The 19,267-nt window shown below is 66.0% G+C and overlaps 1 protein-coding gene across 3 annotated transcripts in view; it reads left to right on the forward strand.

The window, feature by feature from the left end:
* Positions 1-18,953, forward strand: part of PACS2 (phosphofurin acidic cluster sorting protein 2) — a 37,200-nt gene extending 18,247 nt beyond the window's left edge. The window contains exons 2-24 of one of the 3 annotated variants that reach the window (XR_014000240.1): positions 204-291; positions 1,840-1,929; positions 3,153-3,278; positions 4,020-4,182; positions 4,674-4,747; positions 4,977-5,054; positions 5,929-5,988; positions 7,120-7,277; positions 7,965-8,055; positions 8,294-8,368; positions 8,774-8,925; positions 9,418-9,550; positions 9,738-9,842; positions 9,914-10,020; positions 10,184-10,338; positions 10,592-10,702; positions 11,085-11,193; positions 15,058-15,100; positions 16,233-16,275; positions 16,429-16,564; positions 17,334-17,418; positions 17,579-17,692; positions 18,281-18,953. Coding sequence is in view for 2 of the 3 variants with exons in the window: in XM_081157948.1 (XP_081014074.1) it covers positions 204-291; positions 1,840-1,929; positions 3,153-3,278; positions 4,020-4,182; positions 4,674-4,747; positions 4,977-5,054; positions 5,929-5,988; positions 7,120-7,277; positions 7,965-8,055; positions 8,294-8,368; positions 8,774-8,925; positions 9,418-9,550; positions 9,738-9,842; positions 9,914-10,020; positions 10,184-10,338; positions 10,592-10,702; positions 11,085-11,193; positions 15,058-15,100; positions 16,233-16,275; positions 16,429-16,564; positions 17,192-17,418; positions 17,579-17,692; positions 18,281-18,399 (2,557 nt within the window). In the remaining variant the exon portion in view is untranslated. Of the gene's footprint in view, positions 1-203; positions 292-1,839; positions 1,930-3,152; positions 3,279-4,019; positions 4,183-4,673; positions 4,748-4,976; positions 5,055-5,928; positions 5,989-7,119; positions 7,278-7,964; positions 8,056-8,293; positions 8,369-8,773; positions 8,926-9,417; positions 9,551-9,737; positions 9,843-9,913; positions 10,021-10,183; positions 10,339-10,591; positions 10,703-11,084; positions 11,194-15,057; positions 15,101-16,232; positions 16,276-16,428; positions 16,565-17,191; positions 17,419-17,578; positions 17,693-18,280 lie in introns of all 3 variants that reach the window. The other 2 variants (XM_081157948.1, XM_081157949.1) reach the window with 2 other exon arrangements.
* The last annotated feature ends 314 nt before the right edge of the window (positions 18,954-19,267 follow it).

Consider the following 19,267-nt stretch of genomic DNA (forward strand, 5'->3'; position numbering starts at 1 on the left):
AGGGGTGCTCTCAACACCTGCGGGGACCCCGAGGGTGGCTCCCAGCCTGTCTGGGTGGGGGCAAGGTCTCCCAGGAGACGTGATGGCCGGCCTGCCGCGGTGACTGTGGTGCTGGAGGCCCAGGGCAGGCGGTGGTGGCCCAGCCGTGGCTGGGACCTTCCTGGGGCTCCAGGCTGCTGCTGAGGGCATCTGTGTCCTTGCAGGTTGTGCAGCCTGACCTTGAAGAAGCTGGTGGTGTTCAAGGAGCTGGAGAAGGAGCTCATCTCTGTGGTGATTGCCGTGAAGATGCAGGTGAGGGTCTCCCCGCTGCCCAGAAGTCGAGGAGGCTGGCTACACAGACGGCCGGAGCCGAGTGTGTCCAGGGAACGGGCGCCTCTGCCGGGCGGGTAGCCTGGAGACAGTCCTGATGATCTGGCAGGGTTGCGACCCTCCTGGGGTGCAGTCCTGTCCCCCAAGAGGGGCATACAGGCCTCCCAGAGCCGAGTGCAGGCGCCCACACCCTGTGCCTGTCACCTGCAGCCCTGACCCTGGCCCGGCCAGCTGCTCTCGCCTCTCACTTGGGTGCAGTGACGCTCCCCCGCCCACAGTGTCCTGTTCAGTCTGAACAAGCGACAGGGTTTCAGGAGGCCTGTTAGCGGTGTGGCCCGTTAACTGGGTGGCCCATTGGCCGTGTGGCTCGCCTTGGCCTCTTCAGGGGCCGCTGGGTTCCAGGTCTGCTTCCCAGGTGGCCTTGGCTGCACAGCAGGCACCTCCTGTGGCCACCTCCCCAGCTGTGGGCCACAGCAGGGTCCTCGTCTCCCAGCGCCAGCCCACAGGCTCCTTCGGGTGTGGTGGCCGCTGAACAGCAGGCGGAGGTCCTGCCTTGCCCACAGTCCCAGGCCCTGGGACCTCCTGCAGCCTGGTGGGTGCTGGGGGCCAGCGTGGCTGCTGCTGCAGGGCCCCAGCTTCCTGGCTGCACCTGGGAGCCGCTGGAGGACCTGGGCTGTCCACCAGGCTCCCCTCCAGGCCGAGTGCGGATCTGGGCAGGGCGGCGGGAGGCCTGCCTTGTTCCTGTCATTTGCAACCACTTAAAATGTTACTCTTTTAAATAAAGTTCTGAAAAGTTCTTTTCCTTACCAAAGATGGTGCTGTAAGTTCTCAGCATCAAAGCCAGCTGCGTGTGGGGTGCAGGCCGCCACCCCAGGGAACGGCCCTGCCCACCTTCAGGTGTCATGCTGAGCTTTGGGCTTTGGGGTGGGGAGGGGTCAGGGTCTCATTGGGTCACAAGCCAGATGGAGTCCACCCATCTTGGCCTCTGAATCTGGCACTGTTGACCTCTGACACCACCGACCCCCAACACTTGGGCCCTGTTTCTTGACCCCCTGTCTCCAGCTGTCCATCTCCATGGTCAGGCCCTAGACTCTGTCAGTCCTTAGACTCAGCCTCCGGGACAAGGAATTCGTTCCACTGGCCTGGGGCTCACTGACCACACGTGTTTTCCCATCTGCGTCTACACGTCTGCTGCTCTCCCTGGGCTGGGACGCTGCCAGCGTTTTAACTGGTGACTTCTGTGGGGCGGTCACTGCCCCCACACTGTTTTCGGCGGTGCCCGGGTCTCCAGCTTTCTCCCTGGTCTGGTCGCCCGCCCGCAGCTGCGTGTCTGCAGTGGCCGTAGATCCCGTTCCTGGGCTTCTCGGCTCTGAGGCAGATTTCCAGGGGACTTGGGGGTCGGCGACAAATCTTCCTGCGTGCCCGTGGGAGCTTGCACCGGCTCCCCAGCCTGTGAAGGGAAGGGACGCGACCTGCCTGGTGGTGTCGCTCGGAGACACCGCCTTCGAGTGAGAGCCGCCTTCTCCCCAGGGCTCCAAGCGCGTCCTGCGGTCCCACGAGATTGTGCTGCCCCCCAGCGGACAAGTGGAGACGGACCTGGCTCTGACCTTCTCGCTGCAGGTGGGCCCTGGCCTGGCCTCGTCCCCGCCCCCCGCCCCCTGTTGTCACCGGGGCGGTTTACTCAGAAATGCCCTGCTCCTGATAGAAGGCAGTGAGGTTGAGAACTCCAGTTTCCGTTAAGGCCATTTTTTCCTCGTTTGGAAAAGCTGGGGAGGAGCACGTGGGAGCTCAGCCCTGTGAAGTGTGCTGACCGCCAGCGTGGCTCAGTTCACACCGGGCACCCCAGAGTGAGACAGATGCCCTGGACATGTCCAGAGCCCAGCCAGCCCCCCACCAGCCCGGGGCGCTGTCCTGCCTGCTCCAAGGCCTGTGTTGCTCAGGCCCCGTGGACGGGGTTCCTGCTGTCTCCTGTGCTTGAAATGTTAAAAATCCCTCAGTGTCCGTCCACTTCACACCCACCTCGGCTGCCCCCTCCGTGCACACGAGAGACAGGACTGAGGTCTCTGAAATCCGAGAGCCCCGCCAGCTCCCGCGCCCGCATCCCCCAGACCCGCCTCCTGCCCTGGCTCGGCTCTGCCCGGCGGGCCCTCCCGCCAGCTCTCATGCCCGCCACAGCGCATCTGGGTTCTGCGTTTTTTATTGGGGGGGGGGGGAGTATAATTTACAAAATGTACAGTTCACGCTTTCTGAATACATGGCTCCATGAGTGTTAAGAAACGTGTACAGGTGTGTAACCACTCCCCAGCCCAGGTGCGGGACAGTCCCATCGCCCCGGGTTTGTTCCTATAATCCTTACCCAAGACGTGCTTTTTAAAAATTGATTTTCAGAGAGAGAGGAAGGAAGGGGGAGAGAGAGAGACATCAGCGTGAGAGTGAAGCGCCGACCGGTTGCCTCCCGAACATGCCCTGACGGGGATGGAACCCACAGCCTCTTGGTGCACAGGCCAGTGCCCCAGCCCTTGCACCCCCTGCGTAGGGCCTGTCCCCTAACTTTTGAGGTTGGTTTTCATCTGTGAGCTCGGAGGACACTTGTGAAAAATTTCCTCCTGCACACGAGCTCTGGGGCTGTGAACCCCACCCCACCGCACACACGGGGCCTGGACCGTCCGGGCCACCTGCCTTATGGGGAGAGCGTGTTGATGGTAACGGCCCCCGGCGCCCTCGGCAGGCCGCACGTCTGTCCGCCAGCAGTTGCTTAGTGTCCGCCGGGGACTGGGTGGCCGGTGACCTGGAGTGCGCGGAGCCTGGGGTCGGTGGGCAGCCGTGTGGTGCCTCCCCCGCAGTACCCCCACTTCCTGAAGCGGGAGGGCAACAAGCTGCAGATCATGTTGCAGCGGAGGAAACGCTATAAGAACCGGACCATCCTGGGCTACAAGACGCTGGCCGCCGGTGCCATCCACATGGCTGAGGTGAGGCGCCGGGCAGGGGCCAGCCCCTCTCCGGCTCGGTCGCTGCTGCCCCGGAGTGGGGGTGGCCGGTGCCCTCCCAGGAAGCGTCCCTGCGAGTGCCCCGCCCTGCTGGTCCCTCAGGGTGGGTCGGGTGACTGAAGCTGCAGGGGTTCCCTGGTGCGGAAACGGGAAACACGTCCCGGTGGAACCGCCTGTCCCGGGGGACCTGGCGTCCCGGGTGGCTGGTGTTGGGGCTGGAGGGGAGCCAGCCCCGGGGCTGGGGGCTCCGACTCAGACTTGTGGGCGCCGCGCCTGGGCCCTAGGGGAGGGCAGTGGGGCCCGTGTGTCCCTCGTGTGGGGCCTTCACCGTGTGGGGCCTTGTTCGGGGTGTCGGGTGCTCAGGGGTGCGGAGCTGCGTGGGTGTCGTGTGGCACAGGGTAGGGCCACGGGCTGGCGGCCGGGCTCTGTGGTCCTCACATACGTGCAGTTACGCCCCCTGGGCCGTGGTTGTCTGGGAGCTGCTGTCTTCACGCAGTTTGCTTCTGTTGTGACCCTGGGCAGCTGAGCTGTGGACCCTCCTCTCTGACCACCCTCAGTCCCGAGTGGCTGAGCCTGGCGCTGACCACCCCAGCTTGGCCCAGCATGCTCCCTCGTGGCCCGTCCACCCAGCTCCCATGTCCTCTTGTCCTCTCGCCCTTGGCCACGTCTCCCACCACCACGCCTCTGCTCCGTGGTCCTCTCTGGAACGGTGCCCCCCCCCAGGTGATGCAGCGGCCCCCCGAGGGCGGCCAGGTGCTGAGCCTCTGCAGCAGCGTCAAGGAGGCCTCCGCCAAGGTGGCCGAGATCTGGATCTTCTCCCTGTCCAGCCAGCCCATCGACCACGAGGACAGCACCATGCAGGCCGGCCCCAAGGCCAAGGCCACGGGTGAGTGCAGCCGCAGGCGGTGCCACTTGCTGCCTGTCTGCCGCCTCCCGGCCGTCTTCCTGAGGTTTGCGGTTGCTCTGGCCTGGCTGCGGGGCATCCCAGCTCTGCCCTCGGGAGCCGTGGCATTGTCAGTGAGCAGAGGTCGTGGGGCCGACTGTGGTGCCTTCCGGGGTCTGGGTATGGGTCCTGGTGTGGCCTGTCACCACTGTCACAGTTGGAGTCACTGTACCTGTGGGGTGAGGGGGCAGACGGGGGCCCAGTCGAGCATGAAATCCCAGCTGAAACCTGTGCTGGGCAAGAAGGGCCGAGGGGCCTCCTGGGTGTGGAGGGGGCATGTCGATGGAGAAGCACAGCCCCCGCCCCTGCCAGGGCCGCCCAGGCTCCTCCGCCTGCTCCCTGCGCAGCTGGGGCCTGTCACTGGGGCCTGGCCTCATTGTCCCCCACCAGGCGGAACCCCGTGGCCCTTACCCTTCCGTGTGCTCGTTCCGCAGATAACTACTCCGAGGAGGAGTATGAGAGCTTCTCCTCTGAACAGGAGGCCAGTGACGACGCCGCACACGGGCAGGTAGTGTGGCGGGGCCCCGGCAGCAGGCTCAGCTCCACCGAGACCCCAGTGGGTGGGCCCAGCACCCCCGGAGCTGCCACAGGAGGGTGGGGGTGGGGCGCTAGGAGCCCGGCCCCGAGTGCATCAGCGGCGCTGGGGGCACCTGGGCGACGGCCCCCAGTGTCAGCACAGGGAAGGGCCCTGTGGCATCCAGCAGCCACCTGGCCTCAGGCGCCCCGTGTCCCCGCAGGACCTAGATGAAGATGACTCTGACGTAGGGAAGCCCCAGCAGCGGCGATCGACAGTGAGAACCACGTCCATGACCAGGGTCGGTGGAACCTGGTTTTACTAATGTTGGAGGAGGCGGGGGGGCGCCCAGCCTGGGGGTGCAGGCAGGTTGAGCCTCAGGAGGGTCAGGAAGTGAGGGGCCATCCCGGGTCGCATGGCCTGGGCCTGGGGGAGTCTGCGTGGTGCTCAGCCCTTAGCTAGAGCTGCCCTGGCAGGCGAGAGTCGGGGGGGTGTCCCCGTGCCGACCCCGCCCCACCTGTGCCCAGATGTGCCCCGGGTGAGGCCAGTCCTGTCCCTGTTCAGCATCCGGCCCACATGGCTCAGCGAGCTCGGCGGGGCTGTGCCAGTTCTCCGGGAAGAAGCCCCGGCAGGGACCTCAGCCTGTCCCAGAAGGTCTCCACTGGCCCCCAGCTCATGGGAGAGCCCCTAGCTCCCAGCTGCTCCCAGCTGCCCCCGCCCTGTCCACGCACAGCCACAGCCTCTGCTCCGGCCGGTCCCAGTGGGTCGGGTGCAGCTGCCCCACAGCTGTGAATGGGGAGCCGGGGAGCATGGGCCTCCGTCTGCAGGGTTCCCCCACCTCAAGGGTGGCTGAGAGCAGCCAGAGCGGAGCACTCCGGAGCTCCCGGCCTGAGTCCTGCCAGGGAGGCGGGGCCTGGGGAGGGGCCAGTGACCCGGCCGCCGCAGGTGTCGGCTCCTGGAAGAACCGTGCAGGGTCCCCTCCTCCGTCCATTCTGAGCCTGCCCACAGCCGTGGCTTAAATGCTCGTGAAAATGCCTGTTAAACTTGCGAGAGTACATTTGAGCTCATAAATATCGTGGCCGGTGTAAGTGAGCCTGGCGGCCCGGCCCGGCCGGCCTCCCAGGTCCTCCAGGAGGTGGCTCCCCAGGTTCTGATTCCTTCCCCTCCTCTTGCAGCAACAGAACTTCAAGCAGAAAGTCGTGGCCCTGCTGCGCAGGTTCAAAGTGTCCGAGGAGGTGAGTGACCTGTCCAGGCAGCGGTTTCCACCACCGAGGCCAGTGCTCGGGAAACGGCTCGCCCAGCTCACAGGGAGGGACAGTTGTGGGGAAACGGCTCTCACAGCTCAGAGGGCAGAACAACTGGCGTCCTCGTGTGAAGCATGAAGCCGGCCCCACCCTCACCTGCCAAAGGCCGACACAAAATGGATCAGAGGCCACGCGGAGGGGCCGAAACTACAACCTGCAGAAGCCGTGAGTCAGCCAGTGGTCTGCCAGGCGAGCAGCACAGCGTCACGGTCTAAGGCGGCCCCCCGCCGTCAGGAAGGTGGAACAGACCGGCCGGCGGCTCGTTGGCCAGAGCGTCATCCCCATACGACAAGGTTGCGGGTTCGATCCCTGGTCAGGGCACAAACAGGAATCAACCAGTGATGTGCAACCATGTGGGGCAACACATCAGCCTCCCTCTCTCCCCCCAATCAATTGAAAAAAGAAAAGGCAATGAGAGCCTATAAAATGGGACATTTTTGCAAGTAGAGAACACGGCCGACCCGGGAAGGCAGCCCTATTGAAACTCCCGCCCGGTGAACAGGCGGCAGAGGGCCAGGCCCGACGTCCTCCAAAGAAGAAACAGGTGGGCAGAAAGCCCGTGAGAGGGGCCTGGCACCCTGGTCACTCAGGAAACGCGGGTGAGGACCACGAAGACGCCAGGCGGCCCCAGGTGACGAGGAGGCGGGCCCCCGGGACGGGGCTGGCCTCAGGCGGTTAAATGCGAGGCTGGGTTTTGCCTACGAGGTGGAAGCCGTGCACGTGGAGACTGGCAGGTGGCCCCTGGAGCTTCGTGTGTAACTGCAGACGCCGGGATGCTCCCCACGCCCGCCCACCGTGATGGGCTAGACCTGGGTCCTTCCTGCCGTGGCTGCGACCCGGCAGTGAAAGGGGGTTGCTGGCGGAGAATGAGGGACGTGGCAGCCGGCCATGGGCTGCTGGCTCCCCTCGGCCGAGCACGGGCCCAGGAGGGCGGGATCCCTGGGGATCGCCCGGTGTCGGGGTGACTGGGCTGATGGAGCAGCTGGGGGAGGGTGTGTGTGGCTCTGCCCTTCCCCTGTCCCGTGGCTCCCTTCCCGAGCCCTCACGTTGCTCTCGCCGTAGGTCCTGGACTCAGAGCAGGACCCTGCGGAGCATGTCCCCGAGGCGGAGGAGGACCTGGACCTTCTGTACGACACGCTGGACATGGAGAACCCCAGCGACAGCGGCCCAGACATGGAAGATGACGACAGCGTCCTCAGCACCCCCAAGCCCAAGCTCAGGTGGGGGGCGCCCGGGGGCCCAGGGTGGGGAGGACAGGACATGTGGATCCCAGCAGGCGTCTGGGAGAAAGCGAACAGCAGGATCCAGGCTGAACCCCGGAAAGCTTCGGGGACCCACGGGGCAGTGGTGTGGGGGACAGAGGGGCCGGCTCTGAGGGTGCAGGGCGGGGGTGCTCCCACGGTCCCCAGGCAAGGTGCCCATCCCAGGAGGGGCCAGGAGGGAAGGTGCACAGTTCTGGGGCGAGCGTCTCAGGGCCCCGACCCTGCCTGCCTCATGCTGGTCCCACCCCCGCATTTCCACGTCCCCTGTGGCTTTGTCAGCAAACACTGAACGTGCCCCCCAACATTTTAGTGTGAACTGTCCTGTGAGTCCCTTGAGTCTGTAAGTTGCCTCCACCCTCCACGGTTCTCTGTCTGCCGGGACTGGGCATGTGGCTGGACAGCCGGGTTGGCCGGTTCTTGTGGATGGTGCCTCTGTGTGCTGTTTGTGGGTTCCCTTGTTCCCACACTGACGGGATTGTGGGGTGCAGCTGTCACCTGTGCCCCTGGCTTTCAGGGACCCAGGCTCACCTCATAGCTGTGGAGGAGCTCAGTGGGGGCCTTCTGGGGACGCTGCTCTGCCAGGAGCCCCAGCTTTGCCTTGTGTGGGCGGGTCCCGGACGGTAGCCCCTCTCTCCCCACGCCCAGGCCGTACTTCGAAGGCCTGTCACACTCCAGCTCGCAGACGGAGATCGGCAGCATCCACAGCGCCCGGAGTCAGAGGGAGCCTCCAAGCCCGGTGGGTGCCCCTTCCCCCCCGTGTTGTGGTCACCGGGGCCACGTGCACACTGATGCTGGGACGCCAGGCTGGTGTGCTCCCCGCTCTGCCGCGGCCGACTCCCGCCCGGGCCGCGACTGTCCTGGGCAGCCCTGGGCCCGCGTCCGTGAAACCCCGGCCGTGTCCCGGTGCCTCCGAGCCCCGCCCCTGCGCAGAGCGGAGCGAGGCGCGCGGCCTGATTCCCGTCTCGTCCGTGCAGGCTGACATGCCCGAGAAGGCACGGGCCCTGGGCGGCAAGCAGCCAGGCGACGGCATCTGCGACCCGGTGGCCCACGTAAGCCGCACGGCCGTGCTCGCTCAGCGTTCGAGCGCAGGCCCACTATGCGCTGCCTTAGGGGTCTGACCCAGTGTGGAACCACCGCGAGAGCCTGGCCGCCTGTGGACAGCGGGCTCGCCCTGAGTTGCTGCTGGCACAGGCCCAGTGGCGCCAATTGGTTCCTGCTGCCCTCAGGGGTTCCCAAGGAGGGTGTCCTGGGGCATGGGGCGGGTTTTGGGGGTTTGGTACTGGCCTCCTGGGGCGCCCGGACCAGGGCCAGTGGTGGGGTGTCGGGTCAGCTCAGTCCCAGGGCCGCGTGCGGCCGTGTCCACACGCAGGGAGCCACCCGCCTACGGGAGGCTGAACGCGCCCCACAGACCGGAGCCCCGCGCGCATTCCCCACGGCCGCCTCCCTCCCCGCAGAGCACGCCCGCCCCCGGGGAGCCGCCGCTGCAGCCCCCGCAGCCCGAGGACAGCCCGGAGCCAGAGACCTCCGCCCTGGACGTGTTCACCGAGAGGCTGCCGCCCAGCGGGCGGATCACCAAGACCGAGTCCCTCGTGATCCCCTCCACCAGGTGACAGGCCGCCCCGGGAGGCGGGTGGCCGGGCAGTGCTGTGTGGGAAGGACTCGTCATTGGGGTGTGGACACTCCTGCGCCAGGCCTGTCTGCTGAAGAGAATCACTCGGGGGGCACGCAGATTTCTGGGCCCCCTCGGAGGCCCACACGGCCCCGACCCCCCTCCCTCTACCCCTGTCACTGGCCGCCGGCGGGTCTGATGGGGCCGCGCTGTGGCCGCCGGCGGGTCTGATGGGGCCGCGCTGTGGCCGCCGGCGGGTCTGATGGGGCCGCGCTGTGGCCGCCGGCGGGTCTGGTTTCCTGCTCCACGGGCAGGAAAGGCCCCGTTGGCCCCATCACCTGCACCCCCGTGGCAGGTGCCTGTGTGAAGTACCAGGGCTGCTGCTGGGTGCCCTGTGGGGGCTGCACCCTGCTGAGCCCGTGGCAAGGCTCCGGGAGAGCTGGGGCAGTGAGGACGGGGGCCGGCCCCAGCCTGTCCTGGCCCCCACAGGTCCGAGGGGAAGCAGGCCGGCCGCCGAGGCCGGAGCACGTCCCTGAAGGAGCGGCAGCCGGCGCGGCCACAGAACGAGCGAGCCAACAGCCTGGACAACGAGCGCTGCCCGGATACGCGGAGCCAGCTGCAGGTGGGCAGGGCGCCGGGGCCGCTGAGGGCGGGGCAGCTGGGAGCCCGCATCCCCGTGCGCTGCTCCGCTGCCCCCCCCAGGCGCCGTTACCCTGGCGGCCTCTGCGGAGCCGAGCGCTGCCCGCGGTGGCTGGCTGCGGGGGGTCGTGGCGGGGGCCCCGCCCGGTGTGGACGGGCCGTGTCTGCAGATCCCCAGGAAGACCGTGTACGACCAGCTGAACCACATCCTCATCTCCGACGACCGGCTGCCCGAGAGCATCATCCTGGTCAACACCTCCGACTGGCAGGGGCAGGTGGGGCCGGTGTCCTCCCTGAGGGGGGCGGGGGGGCCACGCCCGAGGCCCACGGTCGCCCTTGTCCCTAGTTCCTGTCGGACGTCCTGCAGCGGCACACGCTGCCCGTGGTGTGCACCTGCTCCGCCGCCGACGTCCAGGCCGCCTTCAGCACCATTGTCTCGCGGATACAACGATAGTGAGTCCCCCCCGCCCGCTGTGGGGGTCCCTGCTCCCAGCCTTCCGGCCGCACCCTGGGGCCCGGGCGTGGCGGCTGCAGCAGGGTCATGGGCAGTGGGGACGGTCCTCCTGTGAGGATGGGTCCCTGAGGCATCTGTCCCTCTGCCCTGCCCGCGACCCAGCTGCAACTGCAACTCCCAGCCCCCGACGCCCGTGAAGATCGCGGTGGCCGGGGCGCAGCACTACCTCAGCGCGGTGCTACGGCTCTTCGTGGAGCAGCTGTCCCACAAGACGCCCGACTGGCTGGGCTACATGCGCTTCCTGGTCATCCCGCTGGGTGAGCCCTGGGTCCCTCCCGGAGGACTTGCTGCTAGATTTGTTCCTGTCGCAGAAACGCAGCCCAGGGTCAGCCATTGGCCCTCAGTCAGCAAACCCGTGGCTTGAGCCTGCTCACCTTCTGGTGAACGCTGACCGTGCCTGTCACTGGGAAGTTAGGGGCCCTGGGGGGCGCCTGCCCCAGCCGCCCAGCACAGCCAGGCAGGTGCAGAGCTGCAGGCGGGTCCCACCCCCTGACGCTGTCCCGCCCGCAGGTTCCCACCCCGTGGCCAGGTACCTGGGCTCCGTGGATTACCGCTACAACAACTTCTTCCAGGACCTGGCCTGGCGGGACCTGTTCAACAAGCTGGAGGCCCAGAGCGCCGGTGAGGCCGGGCGTCCACACCACACACGCACACACACGCCCGTTAGGAGAAGGGTCCGTCATCCAGGACAAGGCCCCCGTGCCCATGTCTCTCAGGCCCTGGCCACACCTGGGCGGGGTGTCCACAGACGAGGCCCCGGCCGGGACCCTTTCCTCTACCCCCGTGAGCCTGAGCCTGCTGACTGGGGGCTGGGCTGGGAGAGGCATGGCCAGGGGCCCTGGGGGTTGGCTCTTCGGGATTGGCCAGAGCAGCAAGGACCCGGTGAGGATGGCGGCTGCCTCTGGGTCCCAGGGCGCTGGGTGGCCTCAGAAAGCAGAGGTTGAGTGGGGCCCATCGTGGCCCCTCATGACCTCTCACAACCCTGTGTGGCCGCCTCGTGCAGTGCAGGACACGCTGGACATCGTGTCAAGGATCACTCAGTACATCGCGGGGGCCAACTGCGCCCACCAGCTGCCCATCGCCGAGGCCATGCTCACCTACAAGCAGAAGAGGTACCTGGAGGGCCCGGCCTGGGCGGGCGAGGGCAGGCCAGCGGGTGCCCAACCCACGCTGCAGACCCAGGCGTCCTGGCTCCTCGGGTGACCCATCACTGGCCCCGAGTGATGGCCCTCGGGGACAGACCCAGCGGGCCGTGGGGTGGGCCTGATCTGGACTGTGGTAAGGCCATCTTGTCCTCGCCGGCAGGACCCTTCACTGACCCCAGCGGGGAACTAGAATGTGCTGGCGGTGTTTCCATTTCCGTGTGTGTTATAATTTCTCATAATAAAAGTTAAAAGAGCAGCTGTCACTGTGCCCAGCAGTGACCTGCTCTTTCGAGTCCAGCACCTGCTCCAGCAGCCAGGGCGTCCCAGGCCGGGAGACTCGCTCTCTCCCTGCCCAGAGCAGGACAGTCGGTGGTCAGGAGTGGAGCCGGGGCCAGGGCTGCCGTCGAGCAGGGTCCACTGCCTGGCCGGGGTGGGGAGCCTGGTACACAGGCCAGAGTCCAGGTGGTTTAGGAGACCAGGTGGCTCCCTGGGCCAGGCCTCGGACACGGCAGGTCCTCTGGGGAGTCCCGGGGGGACCAGGGCTTGTCAGGAAGGTGAGCTTACGGGGCTGGCTCTGCCCCCAATCAAAGTAAAGCTCTTTGAGCCTGTGGGAGGTCGGAGCTGGCTGCCCTGCAGCAGGAGATCGGGGTTGGCTTGGCGGCTTGGCGGCTTCGAGGGGCCGCAGCCTGTCCAGCTCTCGGCTCCCGGCCCTGAGCGGGAGCCTCTGCCACCGAGCTGGGCTGCCGAGTGCTCGATAACATGTCGTGTTTTCTCTCCTGGCGGCTTTCTGGAAGGAAAAAGAACTTCCACTTTGACTTTACTCTCAGGTACTGCTGTTGGGCCTGCCCCCCGTCCAGGCTGGTCTTTAGGGCTGTTTAGCAGTGTTGGCGACGGGGGTGCCTCCTGGAGCGCCGGCACCCCAGGTTCACTCCCCCTGCTGCCGGCCTCCCACCCGGGGGGAGGAGCATACGACCCTTGCTCGGCCGCCCACCCGTTTGTGGATCCGGGCCCTGCAGCCTGCGGCCGGCCGGTCTCCTTGTCGGCCTTAGTCCAGAGATTTGGTTTAAGACGTGGCCAGTCCGGACTCTCAGTGCGTATGTTTCTGAAGCCACGTCTAGCGCTGCTGCTTAACTCAGGAGCATGGCCCTGACCATAGCTCGAGCCACTGACCCTGACCACGGACCCCTCGCCACGTGTGGGCTTTGCTCCCAGCACTGGGGGGTCGGGAGCCGGGTTCCCAGGGGAAGACAGGATTCATGTCAACCTGACACGTGGAGATGGGAGGTGAGCGAGGGCGGGACTTGCCGGTGACACAGTGGTCAGCGCCCCTGAGCAGAGGGTTTTCCAGCGAAGTTCTGTGGCCAGGCTGCTGGGAGCTCCCCACTTCTGGTAAAGGGCTCTTCACCCCCAAGGTGGCTCCACCCTCTCGAAACCTGCCTGTTGAGGACGCAGCCCTGAGCACCCGCAGGCTGCCTTTCTCACAGGCCCTCTGGTCCCTCCTTTGGGGTGCCTTCCGCCCTCGGTCCTGGGGTATGTGCTCTCCCGGGAAAGCCCCCCAGGGCAGGGTCATTGGGTCCTGGGTGGCCTCCAGGAGGAGGGTCTCAGCCTGTCCTGCTAAACAAGCCTAGGGGCTCTAGAAAGACCAGCCGTGGTACCCCGCTGACCCACCCCCAGTGTTCTGTGGCCATGGCAGCTGCTCCCTGTTCGCCGTAGCGCGGGGACTCCGCAGCATGCCCCGCTGCCTGGGCCCGGCCTCTCATCTGTCCCCCAGGTGACTGGTCTGAGCAGCAAACCAGGGCTTTGGGGGACCCCGGCCCTCCCTGCTCCCATGCCTGCCACCCCACTTCCGCGTTACAGGGGTGACACTGGTGCTTAGGGGTGGGGTGGGGGCTCCAAATGCCCTGGATGGAGCCCTTGAGGGCCCCGCATGTTGGCCACCCTCAGAATCCAGGGCTTGGAGGTCAGGGGTCAGCCCTTGCCTGCTGGGACAGAGGACACCCTTCTGTCCACCCAGGAGACCCAGGAGAGAGCACAGCTCTCCTGGCCATCTCCTCCTGGCCCCTCCAGCCCGAGACGCCAAGAGCATCTGCAGGGAGAGCCCTGTTGATGACCAGTTCCCAGCCCAAAGTCAGAGACACCTGCCATGTGCGGCCTGGCAGCTCCCAGGCGAGGGGTGCTCGGTGCCCCAGCCCAGCCCCCACATCGCAGCCTTGAAGCGAAGGTGGAGCTCATGTGCCCGTCATGAGCGAGACCCAAGGACGAGTGTCCCCTGTGTCGGGTTGGGTGAGGGGTCCGTGGTGAGCCGGTGTCACCCCTGTGCCCCAGGCCCATGTGGAGGCTGGGTGTCGTCTGCATGGCCCGTGCTGAGGCTTGGCTTTGAGAATTCCAGCAACATCCCTGTGTCGTGCTGTTTCTTCCATCTTGGCCCCTTGGGGCCCTCGTCTGCCTCCCTGCGTACCTCTCGGGGGAAGGCTGAGGGGACAGGCTGGCTGAGGGCACGTGGCCCGTGGGCTGGAGCCTGCTGGGCGCTGGGCCAGGGAGCCCCAGGACCACCTGCCTGTCCACCTCGCATGCAGAGGCCGGCTTTGCTATTTGGATGGAGAAAAGGGATCTTTCCTCTTTCAACTGTGTTCCCTTCAGAGAACAGGGAAGGGCTGGGAACTTGGGTATTTTCGGTGGAACAGACTGAATGTGTGGGTTGTTTTATCCAAACACATTTTCTGGGTGTCCTGCTAAGGTGACGTGGCGCAGGGGTGGAGGCCATGGGTCCTCATGTCCGTGTGATGCCGGGGGGGGGGCTGTCCCCTCACACAGGTGCCCGGGCAGGGCAGCCCCTCGGGCAGCACCGGCCTTGGACACTGCTCCACCTGCGTACTGTGCTGCCCGGGGCCTGGCCTGCTGGTCCAGCTGGTGGGCGCACTCTGTAGGGGCAGCATGGGGTGGGGGTGTTGCAAGGCTCTGGGGCGACGCCCCTCGGGCCAGGGCAGGGCACAGTGGCTGCTCCCCTGCAGGAGTCGCGCTCTGGTGTCAGGCTCCAAGGTTTGGGGAAAGGAGGCGGGAGGATCAGAGCTGGGACAGTGACCCAAAGCTGGACCTTGACCAGAGAGATGCCGCCAGCCACGGAGGAGGGCGGGGAGGCACCGCCATTCCTGAGGCCATGGGAGACAGAGGGTTGGGCGGACCCTGCCCTGTGGACCTTTCCAAAGGCCGGGGCAGACTCTTCCAGCCGCCCACGAGGCCACAAGCCAGGCTCCTGAGAGCCCCTTGACCGCATCCCCTGGCAAGGTGGCCGCCAGTCAGTGGGCAGCCTGCTGCAGGAGGGCCGAGGACTGGCTCCTGCCCGTGTCCCCCACCCCCGCGGCCTTCGCCTGGGTGGGGACCTCAGTTTCCGGGAGGCCGTGGTTTCGCCAGGACTTGTGCAGACTACTCACCGCCCACCACACGCCATGGCTCACGGCAGCCACACAGCCGGAAGCCTGGGTCTCTCCTGCGGCTGCTCTTGGGTGTCACAGTTAGGATGTGGTGTGTGCACCTTGTCACCAGGGCCAGCGGCCTGGGGAGCGGGCCCTGCCTCAGCCTCACGGGGCTTTAGGACGGTCGCCCCCAATTGCTAGAGGCCAGACTGTTCCCTGGGGTTCCAGTGACAGGCAAGCCCCTCCCTCCAGGCTGGGCTGGGCACCTGGGCACCTGGACCATCCCGGGGGATGGAGAGCAGGTTCCTCCTGGAGGCTGCGCTGCCCGAGGCCTGCCCTCCTCCCTGCGGGCAGGTGTGGGGCGGGTGTGGAGGGCGCGGCCGGGCCCGCCGCAGCGTGACTGTCTCCTTGCCTGCAGCCCCGACGAGGAGTCCTCGCAGAAGTTTATTCCCTTCGTGGGGGTGAGTAGCTCGGTGTGGGCGGCGGCCTTGCCCAAAGCACCCCTGCGTCCCGCCGCCTCCGCCGCCTGGGGAGCTGAACCTGCCAGCAGGTCAAGTTGTATCGGTCTGATTTTGCACTAAGTTGACTTTTCAGACCCTTTCCTATCATTTGGAGCTGAGGACCGGTCCGTTTTTGAACCTTCCCCATCTTAAAGCTCGTGTCCTCTCCCCGTGTCATGGGCAGGCCCTGGCCGCAGGGCTGTGGGGTGTGGCCGGCGAGCCCAGAGTCCTCCCTCCCCCACGCTGTCCGCTGCTCTCCCTCCGCTGCCCCGAGGGTTTGCAGCCTGTCCGTCCCTGTGTGCCCCCCCCCCCGGGCATCTGCTCGGAGAGCCACGGGCAGCCTGGCCGATGGGCCTCCGTTTCCCTGGGCAGGCGTCCAGGGCGGCTGCTGGCTTTTCTGGTGGGAGTTAGTCCCAATCAGCCTGTCCCACGGCACCTCCTGTGGTGCCGGGCAGGCCCTGCCCCTGCCCACTGATGGCAGCAGCCACGAGCCCCTCGGACACTTGAGATGCCACCCCGGGGCCTCAGCGTGACTTGTCACTGGCTCCCTTTAAGCTTCCGTAGCCCCCGCATCATCCCACAGGTCCTGCAGCTCTGTCAGCCCAGGTAGGGGTCCGAAGCAGTGCCTGCCTGGGCCCTCTGTGCCCAAGCTGGACAGGGCTCCCTCACCGTGTCCTGATCTCGCTGACATCTGGGCCTGGCCACTCGCACAGGCTGTTTACCGAGGGCCGGCCGGCGTGCAGGCCCAGAGGCTCTGCCGTGGGGGAGGGCAGCCTTCCCGCCAGAGGCCACATGTGTCCTGAGCACTGGCCACAGCTCGACGGCAGTCCAGGGGCCACTGGCAGCCGTGGACCCTCCTGGGAGTGTAGGGTGGCCACGTAGCGTGCTGCCACTCAGTCTCCCAAACACGGCTTCTGTGAGGGTTCCTCGCCCCCTGGCATCACTGCTCACCGCCAGGCATTGGCCGCCCTGAGCTTGGCTCTGCCCACGGACAGGAGGGGCTGGGCCCCAGCTCCACCCCAGTAGCTCCCGTGGGGGGACATGTTAGCCCCAGCACCTCCAAACTGCTGCCAGTGATGCCTTTTATTTTCAGGTGGTGAAAGTTGGAATAGTGGAACCGTCCTCGGCCACGTCAGGTAGCCCACCCTGCCCAGCACCAGCCCCTGCGAGGCCTGAGGGAGGCTCCTCGAATGCCCGCTGCCTGGCAGCTCCGCCCAGTGAGCCGTCCCGCCCCCCACAGGCCCACGGGGCTGCCTGGGGAGCTCAGTGCTGTCCCTCACTCCCCACAGGGGACTCCGATGACGCGGCCCCCTCGGGCTCCAGTGTGCTGTCGTCCACCCCCCCATCCACGTCTCCCGCTGCCAAGGAGGCCTCGCCCACCCCCCCCTCCTCCCCGTCAGTGAGCGGGGGCCTGTCCTCCCCCAGGTAAACACAGCCACGCTCCAGCCCCAGTCCCCGCTGTCGTCCTGCCTCCTGTCCGAGTCCCCGGTCACTGGTCGCCCCCTCGTGTCAGGAAGCTGAGGGTCTTGTGGGAGGGTGGGCTCAGAGCAGGCGAGGCCGAGGGCGTGGGCTCGCGGGGCAGGGACACCCCGTCCTGGTGGGGGGGTTGCTTAGGGGACCGACATCATCGCCAGAGACAGAAACCACAGGAAGTAAACAGGATGCTGCCCACAGACGTGTTCTGGGAACCACAGCACGGGTAGAAGGTGCCGGGTGGCAGGCGGGGGGTCAGTAGCTGCTTTCGGGTCTCCTGTGAGCAGAAGTCACGCAGGCAGGACTTGTGTGGGGTCGGGGGTCCTCTCACCGCATGGGCTGTGAGGTCCCAGGGCTGCCCAGCTCCACGGGGGCCACACCTGTGATGAGGCCATGACCTTGGCCCTCCAGACTCAAGGGGCAGCTTGGGCCTTGGCCGGGGCCACAGGGACAGCCCGCCGCGGGCTGCAGGTCCCCGGCGGCACAGGCAGTGCTGGCTGGCACCTTCCCGCCCGCATCAGCCTCGGGGGACCACGGTCGCCACCCAGGACGGACAGTGAGCCTCCCTCTGCTTCCCAGCCAGGGCGTTGGTGCCGAGCTGATGGGGCTGCAGGTGGATTACTGGACGGCTGCCCCGCCCACAGACAGGAAGAGAGACGCGGAAAAGAAGGACCTGCCCACCGCCAAAAACACACTCAAGTGCACCTTCCGGTCTCTCCAGGTCAGCAGGCTGCCCAGCAGTGGTGAGGCCACAGCCACGCCCACCATGTCCATGACTGTGGTCACCAAGGAGAAGAACAAAAAGGGTGAGTGCGTGCGTGAGAGCGTGTGCGTGGGTCTGCGTGTGCATGAGTGCGTGTGTGCATGTGAGTGTGTGGTGGGGGACTGTTCCCGGGTGTGCCGGGGTCAGTGTGCCCCCCCCATCCTGAAGAAGCAACAGGACAGCACGGCCCCCTTTCCTCCTAGTGATGTTTCTGCCCAAGAAAACCAGGGACAAGGACCTGGAGTCCAAAAGCCAGTGCATCGAGGGCATCAGCCGGCTGATCTGCACAGCCAAGCACCAGCAGAACATGCTGCGGGGTGAGCACGGGGCCCCGGGAGCTGGCCGACTCGTGGCCCAGGGTTCTGTCTGACGTGAGGCGCAGGACAGCAACGCTGGGCATTTGAGTCCAGCTCAGAAACGCCTCTGTTTTGCTAACATGCTGGTCACATGAGCCTGGCCCCCTGGACAGCTTTTCAAGCTCTGAGCAGTCGTGTCCCAGCCCCTCTGCTCCTCGGAGAGACCAGCTTGTGTCTCAGAGTCTCAGATGTTCCCTCCACACTGAGACAGAAGTGGAGCTCGGGGTTCTCTCTGTTCACAAGATCACATCTGATGAGTTGGGGGGTGAGGACTCTGCCTTCCTGCCCTGACTCTGGTTTAACTGGAGGGTGTCTTCCACCTGTCCATAGACCCTGCTGGGGCGGAAGGTGTGAGGATCAGCAGCCCCTCGGTCAGGGGAGGTGGCCTCAGAGGGTGGGCACAGAAAGGCCCAGCCAGCAGGTCCTCATCCCCTGGGATCTGGGGGTCCCTGGGGGATGCCCTCCAGTTTGTCCTGGGCCCGGGCCTGAGAAGGGATGGGTGTGCTCTCCTGGCAGTGGGCAGGCGGTCAGGTGGTCTTGTCCCCGCAGTGCTCATTGATGGCGTGGAGTGGAACGACGTGAAGTTCTTCCAGCTGGCAGCCCAGTGGTCCTCCCACGTCAAGCACTTCCCCATCTGCATCTTCGGACACTCCAAGTCCACCTTCTAGCCCTGCCCGCTGTGGCCATGGCTGTGGCCGTGGCTGAGCCGGGAGGACCCAGCTGCTTTCCTGTTAACATTTCAGTTTACTACAGAGACAGACCCTGGAAACACAAAGAGAAACCGTCTTAAGTGTGAATGTGCTCACAACCTGGAAACTAACGGGGGGCCCCACAGGGAGCCCCCAACTGCTCTGCTTATTAACCAGAACACCCTGGCGGGTGGGAGGTCAGGCGGACAGTGTTAAGCTGGAGAATCGTGGAAGTGTGTTTTGGCCTCAGGACCCCCAACACTCCCAGCGAGAAGGGTTCTCGCCTTCTTGACCTGCCCTCCCTGGAAGCCAGGACTCTGCTTCCCGGGGAGCCAGCTCTGGCGTGTGCCCACACTCAGAGCTGGGCAGCCAGAGGCCAAGAGTTGGCCTCCCATCGGAGGCATCCTGAGAACACGGAGGCCCATCAGCCCAGCCCTGGGCCCCAGCCGCCAACCAGCCAAGTGGCCCCAGCACCACCCACTTGTGGTTCCCAATAAACTGCAGCCCCACGGGGCAGTGGAGGTTTTACAGTAGCAGATATTTTTAATGCTTTTAAATACATGTTACAATGTAGCTGCCAAACTCATCCGTCGCTCTTATGAAGTCCCAGTGGCCAGAGGCTGGACAAAGCCAGCACAGCGCTGGCCCAGCCACACCCGCCTCCCACGACCCCGCTCCGTGAGGTTTCTCGAGACACCCCTATGCTTCTGAGCTGTACCTACCCAGACAGCAAGCTCAATGGCCCCCTTGCCCTCGCCCTGGCCCCACCTGCTGGGTGTGGGGAGTGGGTGGGGTCACAGCAGCACTGAGGTGGCTGGTGAAAGCTCAGGCAGGGTGGCTGGGCACT

This window comes from Miniopterus schreibersii, assembly GCF_964146895.1.
Source record: "Miniopterus schreibersii genome assembly, chromosome: 1".
In the NCBI taxonomy this organism is placed as follows: Eukaryota; Metazoa; Chordata; class Mammalia; order Chiroptera; family Miniopteridae; genus Miniopterus; species Miniopterus schreibersii.